The sequence below is a fragment of the Saccoglossus kowalevskii genome, chromosome 2 (genome assembly GCF_978046115.1).
Source record: "Saccoglossus kowalevskii chromosome 2, keSacKowa6.1, whole genome shotgun sequence".
In the NCBI taxonomy this organism is placed as follows: domain Eukaryota; kingdom Metazoa; phylum Hemichordata; class Enteropneusta; family Harrimaniidae; genus Saccoglossus; species Saccoglossus kowalevskii.
The window spans coordinates 28,432,378-28,456,157 of record NC_140642.1 but is presented as its reverse complement, the minus strand read 5'-3'; the positions used below and the strand labels follow the sequence as shown (position 1 = coordinate 28,456,157).

Below are 23,780 nucleotides of genomic sequence, written 5' to 3'. Positions count from 1 at the left end.
TGAAAATGTTCCTAGCAGGTGTCGCATTGAACAAAACCTGCGTAAGTTGACATATTTTTCACATGCTGAATACTCTCAACTCATTTAAACATAATAAATTGTCAGTCACTATGTCATTGACAATGTCTTGTTTATTTATACTTCAGATGGGACATTTGTAAACTACAATACAAAGTTATTGTGAAAATGTAAATGTAGACAATGCCACAGGGCAAGGTTTTATTTGTCATCATATTCTTGAAAACAACTATCTATTGTAGTTGACGATCTCAATCCTGTTTTTAAAATTACGATGATATTCATGCACACTTCATCTTCTCGTACATTTTCTTATCCTGTTCAAAAAACAAATTACAATTTGAACTGTCAGTATGAATGGGAAAGAGTGGTGTATATTCAGTAGTGTGATCTGTTAGAATTTGAACTGTCAGTATGAATGGGAAAGAGTGGTGTATATTCAGTAGTGTGATCTGTTAGAATTTGAACTGTCAGTATGAATGGGAAAGAGTGGTGTATATTCAGTAGTGTGATCTGTTACAATTTGAACTGTCAGTATGAATGGGAAAGAGTGGTGTATATTCAGTAGTGTGATCTGTTACAATTTGAACTGTCAGTATGAATGGGAAAGAGTGGTGTATATTCAGTAGTGTGATATGTCATTTAATATGTGTGGGCAGGCCAAAGGTGGGAGGCAAAAGTGCTTATGGGTCACAGTACAAGACATACTGCTTCCTTGGCTTCAAAAATTGTATTAGTAACATTGCAGCCAGAAATGAAAAAGCAGATCTACACACAGTGATGAGACATGTATTGGTTGGTCTGAGTTTTTGAATATGTATGTATATCCATGACCGAGCACTTTTTTGAAAACGCTCAAATGTGGGATGCTTTTAACCTGCTCTTCATGATAAATAGACTGAGTAGGACAAGTTTCTAGCTGACCAATAGGTGTTTGCCATATAGAACATGTGACCAGCGATTTTCTGTTCACGTATACCAAGCACTTTTTCTCATTATAGTGCACGCTTGCAACCAAAAAACAAGATACACAACATGTTAAATTATTTAAAACCATTCCAGAAACTTTAATCATCACAGCTGTGCGATTATTTTTCATGATACATTGTTAGTCCTCGTTCGAAGGGACTTATAATTCGGTGTCCGTCCATCCGTCCAGAATCATGTGGACCGATTCCGTTCATTCTTTGCATGTGTCTAGTACCTTATGTGGATTCGATTCAAAATGGCCGACTGGCAGCCATCTTGAAAATGTTGTATTTTGGACATGCTTTTTCAGTTTTCATTCAAATTTAGTACATAGATCATACATGTTAGGATACATGTCCCCGACCGTCCGTGAGTCAGTCTGTCCAGAGTCATATTTCAGAATCCTGTTGACCAATTCCGTTCATTCTTTGCATGTGCCTAGTACCTTATGTGGGACATATGCACATGCAGTGGTTTGGCGATTTGATTCAAAATGGCCGACTAGCAGCCATCTTGTTTTTTGAAAATGTTGTATTTTGGACATGCTTTGTCAGTTGTCATTGGTACATAGATTATACATGTCCATGACGATTTATTTCGTAATTATATCAAAGATGGTCAACTGGCAGGCATCTTGTTTTTTTTATATGGGGTATCTTGGACGTGCTCTGTCAGTTTTCATTCAAATTTGGCACATACATGTACTTTATACATGTTAGGATGCATGTCCATGACAATTTGTTTCAAAATCTGGTCAAGGATGGCTGATTGACAGCCATCTGACTTTTTGGCATTACTACTATATTTCCACAATTTATGTACCATTTTCACTCGTATTTGGCACATACATCATACATATGAGTGTGTTTCGTAATCAGATCAAAGATGGCCGAATAACGGCTGTTTTTATATTTGGCCATATTACTACTACACAGAACACGTGTTTTGATGTAAATAAACAATCTGTTGTATACGCCACTTGGAACTCAAGTTTCAAGAACACGCTCGCGACGATCCCTCCACTTGAATATGACGAGCACAAAGAGAACTTTCAAAAATTTAACGGGGACTGTGTCATTTTCAATGACTTGTTATTACTAGATGCATAGCTGTACCTATTCAAGGTTAGTCCCTTGACAGATCAAATAATCTTACCGGAGATAGAAATGATATACCATTACAGTACTGTAACCAACTCAAAAAAATAAGTTATTTTTTACTGCCAATGCCAGGGTGTAAACACTTGAAGAATAGTCTTGATCAAGCAAAGTTTTCAGTATGTACATGGGAAATTTATTATTTATTTGGCATTAAACTGTCCCTGATAAATAACATGCACTGTCATACCCTGCCTATTTTATAGTACTTTCTCCTGCATGCAATCATGATAATCTCATGCGTCAAATCGATAAAGAAATGAAAGGGTAAATAAAATTCATTCTACCTTTTTTAGTTACCCATGGCAACCTTTGTACACTTACTTTACTATTACGGTACTCAACAAACCTTACAAAGTAGAGCGGATCATTGATCTAACGCTTTTGCCTTGGGCATATACAGTATAATCTGTTAGTATACATGTATGTAAGCAGGCATAGTGTATATTTAGTGACCATATCATTTATCTCTCACAACCTATGATGTCGTAGACATTCATTCTGATTATGTATCACATACCGTAACAGAAACTGAGGGTTTCACTTTCGTAAATGCAATATCAAAATCGGTGTTATCAACCTCTATTAATGTGGATGCTGGATTACTGGGTGTGTCGGTGGTTACTGTAGATAGTATTTTCTTCAATGCAGACATAGATGCCTCCCTGACGAGGGCTGCCAAGTCAGCTCCACTGTAGAGATATTGACACAAATAGAAGTGAGTGTATGTGCAAAATATGAAATACACTTGTATCAATAAAGTCATAGATCATACGTCATCGTATAAAATATGCTACCCCATAGATAAATTACTGAAAAGGTCTGTAGGTAAGGCACAACAGTTTTGACCTCTGTTTTTGAGATCCAGCTGCTCATTTTTAATGGCTTGTTTTGACAGTTATAACCAATTTAACATAAAATGGGGCATTTTGAGGTTAAAAAAAAGTTTTTTGGGCATTTCAGCCAAAAGCACATCCAGTATTGAATGTTTTGGGTTAGTTTTCAAATGGCTGTAGAGTATCCCCCCAACAATACAGGCGAGTACCCTCAGGATAAAATAATCATGGTTAACCTTATAATTTCACCAAAAGGATTTTTAATTCACTTACGTAAATCCTTCACATCGAGAATCTTCTGCTATATTCACAATATGAACATTAGCAGCTAAGCATGGTTTGGTTCCATTCTGTAATACATTATAAGCAATGTTTAGAAAAATCTTACATGAGTTGGGCTATACATGTATTATCAGAGATATCTTACACACATTCACTATATTATCAGAGATATCTTACATGAGTTTGCTATACATGTATTATCAGAGATATCTTACACACATTCACTATATTATCAGAGATATCTTACATGAGTTTACTATACATGTATTATCACAGATATCTTACACACATTCACTATATTATCAGAGATATCTTACATGAGTTTGCTATACGTGTATTATCAGAGATATCTTACACACATTCACTATATTATCAGAGATATCTTACATGAGTTTACTATACATGTATTATCAGAGATATCTTACATGAGTTTGCTATACATGTATTATCAGAGATATCTTACACACATTCACTATATTATCAGAGATATCTTACATGAGTTTACTATACATGTATTATCAGAGATATCTTACACACATTCACTATATTATCAGAGATATCTTACACACATTCACTATATTATCAGAGATATCTTACATGAGTTTGCTATACATGTATTATCAGAGATATCTTACACACATTCACTATATTATCAGAGATATCTTACATGAGTTTACTATACATGTATTATCAGAGATATCTTACACACATTCACTATATTATCAGAGATATCTTACATGAGTTTACTATACATGTATTATCAGAGATATCTTACACACATTCACTATATTATCAGAGATATCTTACACACATTCACTATATTATCAGAGATATCTTACACACATTCACTACATTATCAGAGATATCTTACACACATTCACTACATTATCAGAGATATCTTGCTATATTTCAAGGATATCTGGTTTTACAGAAAACAAACTAAATTCTTACCTTAGTAATAGTTGTCAATATTTTAATCCTATCCTCCTGACTTGGTATACCCACATAAAGTATCTTGTCAAGTCGTCCAGGTCTGAGTACAGCTGGGTCTATTATATCTGGCCTATTAGTCGCACCCATTATAAAAACTTGTTTTCTGCTTTCTAGTCCATCCATTTCAGTTAATAATTGATTAACTACACGGGCACTGGAGCCAGACTGAAAAATGAACCATTGTAGCAGTCAGTCCTGGTATGATAAGTATGCAAGTATATACCACATCTTGGTGGACAGTTCTAAATTTCACTTACACAATAATGTAGCATATCCAGTTTTGCATTGCCATGACTTTACAACCTTGTACCATACCAAATCATAGAAATATAGACAACAATCCCACATTTCCGTTTACAACTCATGTCAATTCAGTGAGTCAGAATGCTATGCCCTGCTGCATGTACTTACCTCAGAAACATTAGCTCTTCTGGGACATAGAGCATCTAATTCATCAAAGAATATAACACATGGTGCTGAATTCCTTGCTCTTTGGAAACACTGTCTAACAGCTCTTTCACTCTCACCCACGTACTAGAAAATAACATTCTTTTTTTAAAACATAGAGAAACTACCTAAGCCTTGCCTACATGTATCAATTGCATTTTAGTGCATATACAGTGTTTAGTATCAAAATTTAAATAGTCAATAATAAGTAGATCTCAGCTAAGTAATTGTAATATACATAAACTGACAATTTGACAGTAAGTGTGCTTCCTACACCTTCTACAAGATATGTCATTTTAATTTTTTTTTTTTTTGGATGAAAATTGCCACCATCAATTTCATCAAAACCTGCAAATAACTATGCAGGGCATTCAGTGTCGTATGTATGTATGTATGTAAGCATGTCTGAATTATAACTCAAAGGGAAAAATAGTTATATAACTACAGGAGAAAAATTGCAAGGGCCTTCGTACACTGAAAACATGTTCCTGTGTGCCTCACAGCACCTGGGCACATTTTCGGAACAAAAGCTCAAAGGTCAACAAAAACAATGAAAATTGTGTTTGCAAAAGTGAAATTGCACAAAGTAGGAAATACAACCCCAAGTTGAAAGTTTGAAATGAAATTTATACTGTGTTCAGTTATAGACTTGGGTTTGTAGGTCCATAGTGTGTGTATGTGGTGATACAGTGTACTTTGAAAATAACGCAATGTACAAAATGTATATGGAATGGAAATGGGACTCTAGTACGTCTATGATCACTGGGGTTAACAATAACAGCGGGTTTTGTCACATGTGGTTTTGTACGAATTCAAATTTTGCAATATACATTACATTCATTATTTAAGTTATAGTGAAACAAATAAAGACGTCCCATTATTACCAAAGCTACATCAGGATTACATTCATCAACAGTTTTTCAATACGAAAAAAAGTAACTTCTAAATTTTGCATTTATAATTGTGTAACTATGTTCCAAATTTCAAGAAACTCTGCTTTTTGTTTATTTATAGTAAAATAGAACTAATCAACTCAACCAGCTGATATCGATCACATCATGCGTTAGTGTCACTGTGTGTACTGAAAGAGGTAGCATAACCACACCTTCTATAGACCAATAGCGATTTGAATCTGTGATAAACCTTCATTCAAGGTAAACCTTTCACAAAATACGGTTTGTACTGAGAGTGAAAGTTATAAACAATAAACATGTTAAATAAAATTAATATTAGCCTGGTATAAAAAAACTTAAACTTCACAATATATTAAAAATGTTCAGAAATGAGGTAATATCTTGCCAAATATTGCACTCAAAAACAAAGCATCTACATGTATGGCCCAAACTCCATTGAAATGTTCTTGTGATACCTAGAATAGGTAAAAATTACTTAATCAAAGGCAAATTATATCATTAATATGTATAAATTTTAATGAAAATCTAATCAGGTCTGTTGACATACCTATTTTTGGACTACTGTTTGGGAACTACAATTGGGTCCAGTGTTTAAATTGCAATGTGTCTTGAAAGATAAAGAAACAAAATAATGACTCACCATATTCAAAAGTTCTGGCCCTTTGACAGATATAAAATTGATCCCTGATTCATTAGCTATAGCTTTAGCTAGAAGTGTTTTACCACAACCAGGTGGTCCTGCTAAGAGTATCCCAGGAGGGTTGTTTAAACCAAGTGCCTTGAATGCAACAGGATTTCTAACAGGAGCCTGTAACCATAACAACTCTATTTTCAAAATGATTCCTATAGTAGTTGTACAGGCTATTCTTCATACATGATACAATGGTATTACATATAGCAGCTCAATACTATTTCTATGGGATTTCAATAATAATCCTATAGGATTTTCTGGTAATTGTATGAAAATAATTTTTGGGGGATTCCATTTTCAGTTTTTACGATAGTTTTTAAACATTATTTCCAAGAGAATTTCAATATTATGACAGATGTCTTAATAATATCTTACAAGAAGGTTCTCACTGGAGTAATTCAGGACATTAATAGTTATTTAGATATACATACAAGTATAGCCATGGAGAGTTCATCTCTAACTGCTTCCAATGCTCCAATGTCATTCCAAGTAACATCAGGTATTGTCACAAATCCTTCACGTTTTGCAGATGGCTGAACAAGTGGTAAAGCTTCCTACAAGATGAAATTTTTAGTCAATCCTTACATTAATGACTAATAGTATACAGTCTTTTGAAGTGCAAATTATTAGCGGTATAAACATAGCATCACTGGTATGCAAATGTAGGAATTGTGGTGCATCAAAGCATGCCATGAAGTGGTGCAGTTCAAAATGTATACAGTAGTTAGAATACGAGGGGCGTGCCCCTGACCCACTTCCAGTTGTCGGATCTAGAAGAAATGATTTACATCTCTATGGGTTATGTTGCAAAAAACAGATCTGAACTAATTGTGGTTTCTGATTTACAGGTGTTTGAACTGAGTCAGGTGTAAAATGGAGCCAGTTGAATTGCACAGTGATCCGTTTTTTTGAATTTGAAAGGAAGCACACCAAAGGAGACTTTTGATGAAAGGAAAGAAATTTATGGTGATGATGCTCCATCATATGACCTTGTACAACACTGGCATCGTGAATTCAAACATGGCCAAAAGACCTGGTCGTCTCTATTCTGCCATTGATGAGGCATCTGTCCATCAAGTTGAGGCAGCCATTTTGGGAGATCAATGCATTACTGTTCGCCAAATGGCCCAAAAAGTCAAGATTAGTACAGGGTCTGTGGAAACTATCATTCATGACCATTTGCATATGCATAAGGTGTCTGCCAGAAGGATTCCAAGGTTGCTCTCACCTTTCCAGAAGCAACAACGCGTCAAGTGCTTGAGGATGAATTTGGAAATGTGCCAAGAAGATGAGTCAAAGTTTTTCAAAAGACTGATTACACAGGATGAAACTTAGGTCCATCACTATGATCCAGAGACCAAAGCCCAGTCAATGCAATGGAAGCACTTGGACTCACCACTTCTAAAGAAGGCAAGGGTGCAGCCCTCCGCTGACAAGGTCATGCTCACAGTCTTCTGGGAACAGGACGAAGTAGTGATGACAGATTTCCTGGCAAAGGGGACCACAATTACAGGAGCTTATTACGCTTCACTTTTGATGAAATTAAGAGAAGCTATCAAAATCAAGAGGCGAGGCAAGATCAGCAAAGGCATCCTCCTCCTGCAGGACAATACTCTGGTCCACAACTCGCATGTCGCCAAATCAGAAGCATGGCTATGAAATTCTCCCCCATCCCCCTTACTCTCCTGACCTTGCACCATGTGACTTTAATCTCTTCCCAGCCATGAAGTTGTTTTTGAAAGGAAAGCGTTTCCCAGATAAGGCAGCCTTAATTTCTGAAGTTACGACTGGGTTGGAGGACCAGCCTAGGGTGTTCTACAAAAAACGGTGTCCAGAGCTGCATCAAACGATGGGAGAAATGCATAACTCTGGGTGGTTCCTATGTAGAGAATGACTAATAACTGTGCCAAGTTTCATTAATCTCCTGCTATGGGAAATAGATCAGTGGCATTACTTATTGAACGCCCCTCATAAATGTTTGCCTTGCTATTCAGGGATGGTTTTTTTTTTTATCTCGTCAGATCTTTCTGAAATGTGTGTAAAAAAGGCTAAATTACGAAATATCATATCGATGTCATATAACATTTTTAGTGATTTTTGACTTATTGCTGAAATTAAGCTAAAGTAACAACTTACAATTACATTGTAAGGATAAACATTCTTTTAAAATTAGCTACATTACATGTTAGCTACAGTATACAGCTAATATCAGAGCTATAGCTAGACCTGATAATGCAAATATCAGATTCACTTACTTTAAAGTCATCTATATTAATATAAAGATCCTGCAGTTGCTCCTCAGTCAATGGAGGTTGGCCCCTTAACCAAGAAAGAACTGAAACAAAATCAAATTTAGATTAAGCTGAATATGTGTTCGCTGATTTTACGATAGGATTGTGATTGTATCCTAGAGATTGAATAGGATCAGTGTGACATACCTGATTTAACATCCTTATCACTGGCGTTTTCATCAACAACACTGACCGATGAATCTTGTTTACTTTCTAGCTTATCAAATGCCCTAAATGAATATGAAGAGAAATTATCGGTAATCTCAAGTCTCAATTCAATCAATTCTACAGCATGTTTTTATTATGTATTACTGTAAAATACTTTACTTTTGCTTGGAATTAATTTTCGCTATTTTCGCTGAAGAAATGATTCAGTGAAAATAAAATCCAGCGAATATACTTTTTTCCTATATTTTACATTAAACTCATCAAAAATCAGTGAAAATAAATTCCATACAAAACACCCAAAACGTCTTTTCAGCAAAAAATAATTTCAACGAAAATAAAGTATTTCACAGTATTTAAAGTTATATTCTCTTCAACACTTTGATGAAACATACTGAATTTAAAAGTTGCAACATTCATAAATTATCACAGTGTAAGATCCTGATGAATTTTTACAGATGACAGCTCATCTATGACGATGTCAACAGGACGGCTGAACACATTATATGGGCAGCACTGTTCTGACGATAACAGAAAAAATAACTACATGAGAAAAGACTTGAAGAAGAGCTTCTGAGTGCCATACAATAATCATTGAAAATATAAACACAGTGACTTGCATATGTCTAGTTTTTGAACTACCGTTACCATGGTTATAAGCATGCACATCAGATTGAATGTTGGTATTAATAATGCATTATGTTTTTATGAAACAAAATTAATTTCTTCACAACTTTTCAGTTTTGTCTGAAGATAAAAAAAATTTAATTCAGTTGTAATGCTTCACTTGACTTATAAAACATCACTGATTGAATCATGGCAGGGATAGGGCAGGGCTTAAATTTAGTTATATTCATTTATTATGGATGGTTCAGTGAATAGCACTTTGAAAAATTAACATGGATTTTACCTGTTAACTGCACACATAGCAGCTTCTCTGCAAAGCGACATGAGATCTGCTCCTACATAACCAGGTGTTTGTGATGCCAGAAAACTAAAATCAAAATCCTCTGACAATTTTAAACTTTTACATAATACTTGCATAATTCTGAAAAACAAAACATACGGTAAACATGATAAACACCTCTTAGAGACACATGTGGCAAAGCATAAACTGCCCATGGATGTAGTAGAGTTTTTAGACATATTATTGTTGTATACCAACAATTTCATGCACTCACGAATGGCATTGCTGTATGCAAATTAATAGAATACGCTAAGACATTTAAGACATGCGCACTCAAATGACAATGATAAATAGGGTATAAAAACTTGTGATCGTGTAAAAATCATATTTATCAAATCATTCAAGTAGCCAAATCTTCAAAATGTTCAAATTTAACAAAAGAACATGACTTATGATCATATTACATCAATTAATAATCTCTGAAAAAGGGAATCTAATGAGTCATACTCATTTGATTAATCATTTTGATGAATTGAAACAAAGATAAACACTAATTTGCATATGAATGAATGAAGTTTTTTTATTTCACTATTAAACATATATACAAATTAATGTGATATATATTGATTGATGAATGGTGGAGTTGCTCAATAATAATAATTTCATATCAAAATTATATGTTTTCATTATTCTTTTACCTTTTTCTTGATTCTTCATCAGGTATACCCAAGGATATTTCCCTGTCAAATCTTCCAGCTCTTCGTAGTGCTGGCTCCAATGAATCAGCTCTATTAGTTGCTCCTATAACTAACACTTGAGCTGCACTTGTACTCAACTCTACAATGCAATTATATCAAACATTGTGTTAAAAATGTCATGAAAGAGGAAAGCTTTACAGTGAACAAATTGTACCCTGTGTACCAAAGTACTTACCATCCATACATGTAAGAAGTTGAGCAACTATTCTCCGTTCCATTTCTCTTTGTGCAGTTTCTCTTTTCGGTGTAATTGCATCAATTTCATCAATAAATACAATACATGGCGCACTGAGCTACATTTGAAAAACAACAAACATTTTCAAATTGATAGCTGACCCTAATAAATGATATTCACATCAAGCATTCATGATATCAGAAACTAGATTTAAATATAAAGTTATATTCTCCTGTTATTTTGACAACAAAATCATGGGAAAATATCTTTTAAACAATATATGACATTTGTGACGGGAGCAGAGATTGTGTTAACCCTATATCCTGCATTGTGGGCTCTAATATTAGAGATATATGGAACTCTACTTTAGTATAAAAAGAGGTCCCATTTGTACACAGAATATGTTGCAAGTTCCTGTTCATTTCTCCTCGGGACTCGCTACATGAAAATGCTAACACAATCACTGATGGCAATGTAACAATTTGTAGCCTATCTGAATGATCACAATAAATGAGACATAAATGTTACAATCCCTGTATATGAAATAACTAATTCAAATAATGAAATAATTTACATACAATTATCTACATTCATATGTATTTAACACAGACATCCTGTGTATCAACTAAAGCTAGTCTGCAACACTTTTGGATTTCTGTTTTTATCGAAAATAAGAATTGTTGAAGATATCAAGATGAAATGAACAAAACTAACAGACGTCCATCTGAGATATCTACATTTATACAATATCACAGAAACCAGACTTGCAATTTTCAAGAAGAAATTGAAAATATAACTTTTTACCCAAAATGCTGTGATTGCACAAACTGTATAACTTAACACTGTGATTTGAAACACGGCATTTAAAAGCATGTTGTCATTACCAAAACACAATTTAGAGGAACACACACTGATGTCTATTAGTCTATTGACACAAGGCAGTTTCATCGTTTACAGATATTTACAGATACAAAACAAGTACAAATTTGAAAGTGTATGCTTTGCACAAAAAAATTGGGAGTTAACTTCACTTCAGTTGACCCCCTGCCCCATGTGTTGAATGGACAGCCCAATTCATGTTTTGAAGGGTATTGGATTGAGGGTTATGAAAGGTGATTTCATTGAAAATCATCAGAAAGACCAACTTAGCAAATACATTTTTGTACAGATTTAAAAAAGCAACATCAGAACATTAACATGAAAATGAAAACATCTAATGTAGGATTGTTAAGAAGGAAAGATACTGGTCGAAATAAAGATCCCAGTTTCAGGTGCGAGGACATGTGATGATTTCAAAGCCTAAATATAGTCAACAACTTGCAACATTGCCAGAATGATCATTTGATATTCATTTACCACCGAACACACAGTTTATGTGTATATTTCTCTTGTGAGAAACCTACACTGTATCAAAGTGTTGTCTGCCTGGATGTAACTAACAATAAGTTTATGTGACTGTAACTTACCACTGCTTTTTCAAAAAGGTCTCTGATATTCTCTTCTGATTCACCTGACACTCCTGATACTATCTCAGGAGCCGCTATTTTTAAAAATGGCAGATCTAACTCCTATAAAATGTGAGAAGGTAACATTAAGTTTCATTAATTTGAGCAATGAGCTAACAATATCTTTTCACATCTAGATTGTCAATGTAACAATATACCCCTAGGTGGAGTCACTCACCCCAGCTATAGCATGAGCTAACAGTGTTTTTCCACATCCTGGTGGACCATGTAACAATATACCCCTAGGTGGAGTCACTCACCCCAGCTATAGCATGAGCTAACAGTGTTTTTCCACATCCTGGTGGACCATGTAACAATATACCCCTAGGTGGAGTCACTCACCCCAGCTATAGCATGAGCTAACAGTGTTTTTCCACATCCTGGTGGACCATGTAACAATATACCCTTAGGTGGAGTCACTCACCCCAGCTATAGCATGAGCTAACAGTGTTTTTCCATATCTTGGTGGACCATGTAACAATATACCTCTAGGTGGAGTCACTCACCCCAGCTATAGCATGAGCTAACAGTGTTTTTCCACATCCTGGTGGACCATGTAACAATATACCCCTAGGTGGAGTCACTCACCCCAGCTATAGCATGAGCTAACAGTGTTTGTCCACATCCTGGTGGACCATGTAACAATATACCCCTAGGTGGAGTCACTCACCCCAGCTATAGCATGAGCTAACAGTGTTTTTCCATATTCTGGTGGACCATGTAACAATATACCCCTAGGTGGAATCACTCACCCCAGCTATAGCATGAGCTAACAGTGTTTTTCCATATTCTGGTGGACCATGTAACAATATACCCCTAGGTGGAGTCACTCACCTCAGCTATAGCATGAGCTAACAATGTTTTTCCACATCCTGGTGGACCATGTAACAATATACCCCTAGGTGGAGTCACTCACCCCAGCTATAGCATGAGCTAACAGTGTTTTTCCACATCCTGCCTGGTGGACCATGTAACAATATACCCCTAGGTGGAGTCACTCACCCCAGCTATAGCATGAGCTAACAGTGTTTTTCCACATCCTAGTAGACCATGTAACAATATACCCCTAGGTGGAGTCACTCACCCCAGCTATAGCATGAGCTAACAGTGTTTGTCCACATCCTGGTGGACCATGTAACAATATACCCCTAGGTGGAATCACTCACCCCAGCTATAGCACGAGCTAACAGTGTTTGTCCACATCCTGGTGGACCATGTAACAATATACCCCTAGGTGGAATCACTCACACCAGCTATAGCACGAGCTAACAGTGTTTTTCCACATCCTGGTGGACCATGTAACAATATACCCCTAGGTGGAGTCACTCACCCCAGCTATAGCATGAGCTAACAGTGTTTTTCCACATCCTGGTGGACCATGTAACAATATACCCCTAGGTAGAGTCACTCACCCCAGCTATAGCATGAGCTAACAGTGTTTGTCCACATCCTGGTGGACTATGTAACAATATACCCCTAGGTAGAGTCACTCACCCCAGCTATAGCATGAGCTAACAGTGTTTTTCCACATCCTGGTGGACCATGTAACAATATACCCCTAGGTGGAGTCACTCACCCCAGCTATAGCATGAGCTAACAGTGTTTTTCCATATTCTGGTGGACCATGTAACAATATACCCCTAGGTGGAATCACTCACCCCAGCTATAGCATGAGCTAACAGTGTTTTTCCACATCCTGGTGGACCATGTAACAATATACCCCTAGGTGGAGTCACTCACCCCAGCTATAGCATGAGCTAACAGTGTTTTTCCACATCCTGGTGAACCATGTAACAATATACCCCTAGGTAGAGTCACTCACCCCAGCTATAGCATGAGCTAACAGTGTTTTTCCACATCCTGGTGAACCATGTAACAATATACCCCTAGGTAGAGTCACTCACCCCAGCTATAGCATGAGCTAACAGTGTTTTTCCACATCCTGGTGGACTATGTAACAATATACCCCTAGGTGGAGTCACTCACCCCAGCTATAGCATGAGCTAACAGTGTTTTTCCACATCCTGGTGAACCATGTAACAATATACCCCTAGGTAGAGTCACTCACCCCAGCTATAGCATGAGCTAACAGTGTTTTTCCACATCCTGGTAGACCATGTAACAATATACCCCTAGGTGGAGTCACTCACCCCAGCTATAGCATGAGCTAACAGTGTTTTTCCACATCCTGGTGAACCATGTAACAATATACCCCTAGGTAGAGTCACTCACCCCAGCTATAGCATGAGCTAACAGTGTTTTTCCACATCCTGGTGGACTATGTAACAATATACCCCTAGGTGGAGTCACTCACCCCAGCTATAGCATGAGCTAACAGTGTTTTTCCACATCCTGATGAACCATGTAACAATATACCCATAGGTAGAGTCACTCACCCCAGCTATAGCATGAGCTAACAGTGTTTTTCCACATCCTGGTGGACCATGTAACAATATACCCCTAGGTGGAGTCACTCACCCCAGCTATAGCATGAGCTAACAGTGTTTTTCCACATCCTGGTGGACCATGTAACAATATACCCCTAGGTGGAGTCACTCCCAATTGTTGATACACTTCAGGATGTCTCATATGTACCAATAATTTACAAATTTCCTGTAACAAATACAAATAATATCAAAGAAAGCTTAGAAAAACTCCTGTGTGCTAAGGGTATTATAGGCATGAAGTACAAATAAGGAATACTGTATTTATTATATTAGAAGTGCATCTTCAATACACATAAAATACCTATTGTGTGAATTATTATGTGGAATACCTATAAAATGATTAATTTATGCAAATTGTGTGCTAAAACTAAATATGTATATGGCTTATCCCAACACACCTATGTACCAAATTTCAATTTATTGACAAAAGTCTGAAGTTAAAACAAAACGCATTACAATAATGTAGCATGCAACAAAAATGTTCAATTCTATTGGAGATGTGCTTTTAATAAAGCAAATATGATAGTGATTATTATTGGCAAGACCCTGAAGTGATATTATGTTATTCTAGTACATGTCTAATTAAACAATGTAAGATCTACTCAACAATAGGAACATACATATTTTTGGAAAGCTTGGATACAGAACATTTTGTCTCATTGTTTGATTAAGTCATTAAGGTCCACAACTTCAAACTGGAAAACAGATAAAAAAACAAAATCTGAGCCTAATGTTTAGTCATGCCATACTTTTAATAATGTTGACAGTTTGTTTGCAAGATAATAAGTGAGAAATAAAGATGTCTCTGAATTATTGTTGATATATCCAATGTATTCATAATTTATTTAAATGAACTCATAATCAAAGTGCAATAAAAAAGACATATTGGTTGGGTTGCAAAACAACTGTGACTATTCCAGTGCTCAGTAATTGAAACAAATATTTGGTTTTCATCAATTACAAGACATTCTACCGTATTACCAAGCAAATAAAGTCACAAAAACATCTGCACAGCAGTATTCAACTCAATCACAGCTTCCTAAAAATACAAACATTGCTATCTTACATAGTTTAGGTAGCAATATGTCTTTATTACAAACTATTGCTGCTACCTTGAATGCTTAGTGAGCGAAACTGTAACCAACCTGTATATTGTGTTCATTGCCACCAATATCTTCAAAACTAACAGTAGAGTTTTGTAGTTCCACTCCTACAAATAAGAAATCATGTATGTATATTTATTAACATTTACAGTGATGGAAACAAACATATGATAACTAAAGAGTGAAAGAAACAAACAAACATGTGATGACTCAACAATAAAAGAAATAAACATGCAACAGTGAAAGAAACAAACATGAGGTGACTCAACAGTGGAAGAAACAAACATGAGGTGACTCAACAGTGGAAGAAACAAACATGCAACAGTGAAAGAAACAAACATGAGGTGACTCAACAGTGGAAGAAACAAACATGAGGTGACTCAACAGTGGAAGAAACAAACATGAGGTGACTCAACAATAAAAGAAATAAACATGCAACAGTGAAAGAAACAAACATGAGGTGACTCAACAGTGAAAAAAATAAACATGTTATGACTCAACATTAAAAAAATAAACATGTGATGACTAGAGTGAAGGAATAAAACATGTTATGACTCAACATTAAAAAAATAAACATGTGATGACTAGAGTGAAGGAATAAAACATATTATGACTCAACATAAAAAAATAAACATGTCATGACTAGAGTGAAAGAATAAAACATGACTCAACATTAAAAAAAATAAACATGTGATGACTAGAGTGAAAGAATAAAACATGACTCAACATTAAAAAAAATAAACGTGATGACTAGAGTGAAAAAATAAAACATGTTATGACTCAACATTAAAAAAAATAAACATGTGATGACTAGAGTGAAAGAATAAAACATGTTATGACTCAACATTAAAAAAATAAACAAGTTGACGAGAGTGAAAGAATAAAACATGACTCAACATTAAAAAAAATAAACATGTGATGACTAGAGTGAAAGAATAAAACATGTTATGCCTCAACATTAAAAAAATAAACATAAGTTGACGAGAGTGAAAGAATAAAACATGACTCAACATTAAAAAAAATAAACATGTGATGACTAGAGTGAAAGAATAAAACATGTTATGACTCAACATTAAAAAAATAAACATAAGTTGACGAGAGTGAAAGAATAAAACATGACTCAACATTAAAAAAAATAAACATGTGATGACTAGAGTGAAAGAATAAAACATGTTATGACTCAACATTAAAAAAAATAAACATGCGATGACTAGAGTGAAAGAATAAAACATGTTATGACTCAACATTAAAAAAAATAAACATGTGATGACTAGAGTGAAAGAATAAAACATGTTATGACTCAACATTAAAAAAAATAAACATGTGATGACTAGAGTGAAAGAATAAAACATGTTATGACTCAACAGTGAAAGAAAATACATGTACTTGATGCCTCAACAGTGAAAGGAAGGGGAAAGGAATAAATAAACATGTGATAACTTTAAAAAATCCTGAAAAAGGAATTTAAAATTCTTTCTATCACTCCTTACCCACCTTTCTTCTTGGATTTTCTACCTTCTGTCAGTAACCTTTGTTTTTTCTCATTCTTGTCACGCTCTACAGAAAGAGATTTGCGTTTTCTTTTCCCTGACTTTTCTTTTTCAACATTCATGTCACTCATTTTAGTTTCCTACATTAGAGACATTTGAATTTCAGTAACATTTTACAGTAATTCAGTGTATCATAGAATTCTTAGAAGCCATTTTCCATATTCAACAAAAACTTTTAGGAAACAATTAAAATACAAATCCAGAGTAAACAAGGATTACCAATACCTTCTGATTACATTTACCGGTAGTAATTCAGTAATTTATTGTTAAACTATCAACTATCAACTTTGTTTATCATTCACTAATAATATAAAACATGAATATAAGTCTTGTTTATTGATATGCATAAATTGGAACACAGTTCCTATATAAGATCAAATAAGATAAGATAATTCTTTATTACAACCATATTGATAGAAATTCAATTTAGGTGAATACAAATGTAATAAAGGTATAACAAATTATTCTAAAAACTAAAACAATACTTATCATAAAGATACAGTAAAGAAATATTACTGGTACTTGAAGATAAAAATTAAAATATTACATTTCCATGAGTTTTTGTTTAACATTGATAATATTGTTTTTTTGTCGTATATGATGTTTTTATGTATTTAATTAATTCTTTTATCAATTGTCTGTTCTCAGCATTTAAAATGTAAACAAGTTTTTCTGTATTTTTTGTGTAGTATAAAGACTACATGATGTGAAAAAGTGTAGCTCATCTTCAGTAATATTACATTTTGCACATTTTCTATCTTCAATTTTTATTTTTATTTTTGGTTATTGGTGTCTTTCAGATTCAATGATTAGTTTATGTTCACTTAGTCTTAGTCTATTTGGAATTTGGATCACTATTACTCAAGTTCCATTTTGTTTCATAGTATTCTTCAGTTTTCTGTTTAAATTCATGTTTGTTGATGTTTTTTATGTCATGTATATGGTAAATTTATTGTAATTTCTGAAGATTTGTAAACCAAGAATCTTTGTATTGATTCTGTTGCTGGTCTATTAATGCATCGTATGCCAAGCTTATTGGACCATTCCTCGAAATATTGAGATAATATTTTATGGCTTGGTATTGTATTTTTGCAATTAAAGGGAGCCGCCCAATCTTCATTCTAGTGCCAATGTTGCTGGTCTTGTTATAGACATTTAGTAGGTGTCTACATTACCCGAGATGGTGTTTTTCTGTTTTTGTTTTGTCCCAGTGTTCCTGATTTATAATGATACCCCAAATTTCTGATGCATATGTTAAGATAGGCATTTGAATACTCTCAAATAATTGTACATTGTAGTTGTAGATTAATGTTTGTTGATCCTGATAATAATGTTTTTGTCATTGCTTCTGATTTCCTAGCTTTATCAGTCAGTCTGTCAATTGTACAGTTCAATGACCCATGTTTATTAAATGTAACATCTAAATAAGTAAATGTATTACTTATCTCTATCGAATTATTGCCAAATGTAAATTGTGTGTTTCTCGGTTTTTGCCCAATTTTTTTGAAAATCATTATTTTTGTATTTTTGGTATTTAATTGCAGACCCCATTTATTTGTATATTGATGCAATGTGACAAGTGCTTTTTGTTAATCATTTTCTGTTAATGCTGTCAATACAATGTCATCAGCAAATAACAGTGAGGTAATAGCCTGACCACTTAATACAGGAGCACTGTTTGTGCATTTATTTATCTCCCCCACTAAGTTCATTGATAAATAAATTAAATAGTGTTGGACTTAGTATATATATTCAACCCAAATCCAATCAGGTATGTGCATTGTCCTAGATCATTGTACCAAGTTTCATTGAAAAGTGGTGGTTGAAGAAATGTCAGTGGAAATTGATTATTATTAACGTAATATCATATTTATTTCATTACGGTAAATGCAGTTTTCTTAAATGCAAGTGTATGTACAAACCTTGGGTTGGCTTTCTTCTTGTGCCATGATGTTATCATTTACATTTCTACTATGATCTGATTCCTTTTCTTCATCATCACTTTTCCGTCCTTCCTCAGTTCTGATTGCTGGTACTTCAGAGGGACAATGATCTCCCTTAGTGTCCAAAAAATACAACCTATCTTTGGGGTTATTTGTGCTGTCAGTACCATGTGGGGGAATGAAGGTGCTATGGCAATCAGGAGTCTGTGTCTTCTGTTGATACAGATTTGTCAGGGAGATATTCACCATATTTGTGTCCTTTAGAGATAAAACATAAGTGTCACAATCCCCGTCTATGAAAAAGAAATCTGATCACAAGAAATATTGACACCATTCTGTCTTACCTTCTAACAAATAAGACAAAACAAGTAATTTGTTTACATAATTCCTATGAGTAATCAAGTTTAATAAATATATAATGTTTGAGCATAAATGGTCTGAGCATGTCAGAGATATGGCTTCGGAAGAGCATTCATTGAAACAAAATGGCCACCAGTCAGCCATTGTGAATCTGATCAAGAAAACCATAATATTTAATGTACATACCAAGTTAGAACAAAATCTGCAGGACCAGGAAATTGCAGAAATGCGTTTGATATATTGATGAATTTTTAACATTAAAATGGCTATATAACATTCGGCCATATTGAATCATCAAGTAAATACATGCGACATGATGTGAGAGGTTTGAAAATGATTTTAAAACAAAATGGTCACCAGTTGGTATTTTTGAATCCAGTCTAAAAATATAAACAGATAGGCATCAAAGAACCATAGTTTTCAATGTATGTACCTAGTTTGAACAAAATCCATCCATAGAAGACCAGTTTTCAACAATAAACATTCTAATTTTTAACATTAAAATTTCTGCCATTCTGCCATCAGACTATCATAAAAGGAATAGATGTGAAAATGTATCCCAAGATTTATGATGTGTGTGTGAAGTTTAAAAAAGATCAGCCAAGAAATGTCCAAGATGCGGGTCGGGAAGGATAATCAGACAACCCACGAGTCCTCGTTTTAGGACTGCGTCCGATCATGGACTGAAAATGTGGCTTTGATGTATGTACATGTATGCAAAACATGTAATTAACAACAGATATTTCAGCAATACACATGCAAGTGCAGATGGATAGATGTAGGTGAATTTATCCCTGCTTATGACATTTTACCTAAAAGTGAAATACAATACAACCTGTGTTTCAACATATTCCTGGTTGTCTGGAGAGAACTCAATGTCACTTTCTTCACCACTATCATCACTACTGAAATATAAATACAATGGAGATTATAATAAGCTATTTACCAGCCTATAGTAGATAACAACAGTATATACGTACATGTATAATAATATGTCATTTGAATTCATCCAGTTTTAGTCATTACCTATCATCCTTCTTGAGTCGTTTTGATATGTGTTCATCTTCCAACTCATCAATATCAATAGACTCTTTTCTCTGTGCCTCACTTTTCAACCAATCGTACACTATAAAAGTAATAGAGAAAATAAGTAATAGATGTAATAACTGAATGACAAGTCAACAGACCTACATTGCTTAATGCCCTGTAAAGACTTTCACCTTAAGCCAATGATTCTTAATGCCCTGTAATGGCTTTACACCTTAAGCCAATGATTCTTAATGCCCTGTAATGACTTTACACCTTAAGCCAATGATTCTTAATGCCCTGTAATGACTTTACACCTTAAGCCAATGATTCTTAATGCCCTGTAATGACTTTACACCTTAAGCCAATGATTCTTAATGCCCTGTAATGACTTTACACCTTAAGCCAATGATCTTAATGCCCTGTAATGACTTTACACCTTAAGCCAATGATTCTTAATGCCCTGTAATGATTTTACACCTTAAGCCAATGATTCTTAATGCCCTGTAATAACTTTACACCTTAAGCCAATGATTCTTAATGCCCTGTAATGACTTTACACCTTAAGCCAATGATTCTTAATGCCCTGTAATGACTTTACACCTTAAGCCAATGATTCTTAATGCCCTGTAATGACTTTACACCTTAAGCCGATGATTCTTAATGCCCTGTAATGACTTTACACCTTAAGCCGATGATTCGTAATGCCCTGTAATGACTTTACACCTTAAGGCGATGATTCGTAATGCCCTGTAATGACTTTACACCTTAAGCCAATGATTCGTAATGCCCTGTAATGACTTTACACCTTACGCCAATGATTCGTAATGCCCTGTAATGACTTTACACCTTAAGCCAATGATTCTTAATGCCCTGTAATGACTTTACACCTTAAGCCAATGATTCTTAATGCCCTGTAATGACTTTACACCTTAAGCCAATGATTCTTAATGCCCTGTAATGACTTTACACCTTAAGCCAATGATTCTTAATGCCCTGTAATGACTTTACACCTTAAGCCAGTGATTCTTAATGCCCTGTAATGACTTTACACCTCAAGCCGATGATTCTTAACTCGCTGCACTAACCTCATTGTTTTAATTTAAGAACAGAGTATATATCTGTCATGACACTTACCTCGCTGTACTGACCTTCGAAAAACGTTCTTCTTCCTTCTCATATATTCACTGTAAAATGAAACGATAACTATATTGACTGGTTCTTGTAATGATTCTAACATTTGATACTTGATTTTGTTTCTGTCATTGCTTATTTGGAAATTACACCCATTTAGTTACTAAAGTATTTTTCATTAATTGGACATTTCAATAGTTTCAGATTCTGAGAAAACTTATTTAGTCGACAATGTACAATGTTTACAACACTTGTGACGCAAAGTGTGCCCAAACGTAGTGATTATTTATTTCAGAAGTAAGACGACAATATACTGCAGCAAAAATTTAGTGCAATCATGAATTACATGGTCTGTCATAGCTCATAGTTCTAAAACTGGTAATCAGAATGTTGTAAAAAAAGATGCCTGTTTTTTAATGATGCTCTGAAAAATTCAATAATGATCACTGGATTAAATTATCTGGAACTAGATATATATCACATAAACTTAACAATACATCTAATCATAAATGTAAACTTACCAGTATGTTCTTTGTAAATCTTGCACCATACAGTCAATATCAATCATGTGACTTTGAGAACTCAAATACTAAAAAAAAAACAGTAATTACAAGTTGCTGCTTCCAATAATTTAGTTCAGTAAGATGTTCATGACAATTGTTCACAACAAATCAAGAGAATCATGGCTGCTATTCTGAATATTTGATTTATCTTTCTATCTGTCAACAACCAATCTAAACATGGACCATACACACCTAAAGCAACGATTGTAACTTAATACACTTCCTAATAACATGGTGAATTACCACAAGATGTTGACAGTTTGGTTCACACAGTAGTTATTATTTTAAAGGAGAAGTCAAGACTAAGAAAAACTAAGAAATTTATGGTGGCCAAAAAGACAATTGCCTTGAAGACCGCCTAACTGCCTTGGTGCTCTTAAAGTTCACAGTTTCAATGAGACCAAGGAATTTTCACATAGAGGAATGAAATTTACATGTACATTTTGTCTATATCACTTCATGTTAGTATACATTGACAATCATTTTGATTTTCCAGAAAGAAATTATGGATAAAATATTACATCACAACCACTCTATACAGAAAATGAAGAAAACTATTTCATCCAGAACATAAGAAATACTGATGCGAATTGGTTAAAATTTTCAAGGGGCTCATTACTTGTGTATATAATTATAATAACAGAAAATACTAGTAGAATGTTGCAAAGATGCAAAAAGTAAAGTCATTACCAAAAGGGTAAAAAAAAATAAAGATGATTACCGGTACATTGTATTTTGATCGTTGCAAATAGAATGACACTTTTTTGTCCCTTTTTTGCAATCAACAGGCTACATATAATCTGTATGAGCTACTCTCATTGATAAATTGTATAAAAAATACGAATAATTAAGCATTTGATAGAAAAATTGTAAAAATCCAAAAATTTTAACCATGACAACCATATGTATGGTTAGCACCAGTATGCTACCCATGTTTTAATCTTTAACTTTCGAAGTTATTATTTTTTCAATTTTCGCAACAGTGGCTATGATGTCATACTTGACCCATAATCCTTTGTCGGAGAATGAAATAAAATAATAGTTTGAGTATCTAGAGAGTGAAAAGTGATATAAAAACTGTGAATTGCATTTTCCTGCATTTGTGGATCTCTTTCATCTGGAAGCATTAACATTTACTACAACGTTTTTTTTTTTAAATTGCAACAGTATAATGAACATGAAATACCCATGAAAAGAAATAAAACATTTCAGGGCCAAGAACTTACTAATTCGACCCTTTTCAGTAGTTGTCTGTCACCAATATATACTTGCTGTTTTGATGGAGTCGATGAGGTAGACCTGGATTTCTTTCCCATGGTGATTGACAGAGCTGTGCTTAAGACTATAATTCTCAGATCGGGTGCAAAGTCTGGTTTATATTGATCCCAAATAATACTTAAAGACGTCTACATTCGTTTAAATTGAATAACTAATTGGAAAGTTACTTTATTTTCATACGCACAGAGTGGCAGTGTTAAATGAACGACCACAATCACGTTTCGGCGATGGAAGTCGCCATTTTACCGGAAGTGCCTTTTTTGAGAAA

General features: G+C 34.5%; 2 protein-coding genes across 3 annotated transcripts in view; one reads left to right on the top strand and one right to left on the bottom strand.

Annotated features, from left to right (window-relative positions):
- LOC146748638 (ubiquitin thioesterase OTUB1-like) overlaps positions 1-9,382 on the top strand; it is a 38,205-nt gene extending 28,823 nt beyond the window's left edge. Inside the window, exon 8 of the mRNA XM_085494092.1 lies at positions 9,222-9,382. Coding sequence (XP_085350218.1) covers positions 9,222-9,225 — 4 coding nt within the window. The 3' untranslated portion in view covers positions 9,226-9,382. The remainder of the gene's footprint in view (positions 1-9,221) is intronic.
- On the bottom strand, positions 114-23,769 carry LOC102807179 (nuclear valosin-containing protein-like). Of its 2 annotated transcripts, none has more exons than XM_085494071.1 (22): positions 23,461-23,769; positions 22,193-22,260; positions 21,675-21,724; positions 20,538-20,637; positions 20,347-20,416; positions 19,131-19,409; positions 17,153-17,288; positions 15,701-15,765; positions 14,587-14,721; positions 12,070-12,171; positions 10,604-10,721; positions 10,369-10,507; positions 9,674-9,811; positions 8,746-8,828; positions 8,563-8,642; positions 6,739-6,861; positions 6,257-6,424; positions 4,667-4,789; positions 4,214-4,420; positions 3,254-3,330; positions 2,665-2,836; positions 114-335 (listed from the first exon to the last, which is right to left on the bottom strand). In XM_085494071.1, the coding sequence occupies exons 1-22, from the start codon at positions 23,548-23,550 to the stop codon at positions 300-302; spliced, it is 2,559 nt and encodes an 852-aa protein (XP_085350197.1). In that variant the 5' UTR covers positions 23,551-23,769; the 3' UTR covers positions 114-299. The 2 variants fall into 2 exon arrangements, with proteins under 2 accessions (XP_085350197.1, XP_085350200.1); XM_085494074.1 differs by having other exon boundaries at positions 20,347-20,413.
- Positions 23,770-23,780: the final 11 nt, after the last annotated feature.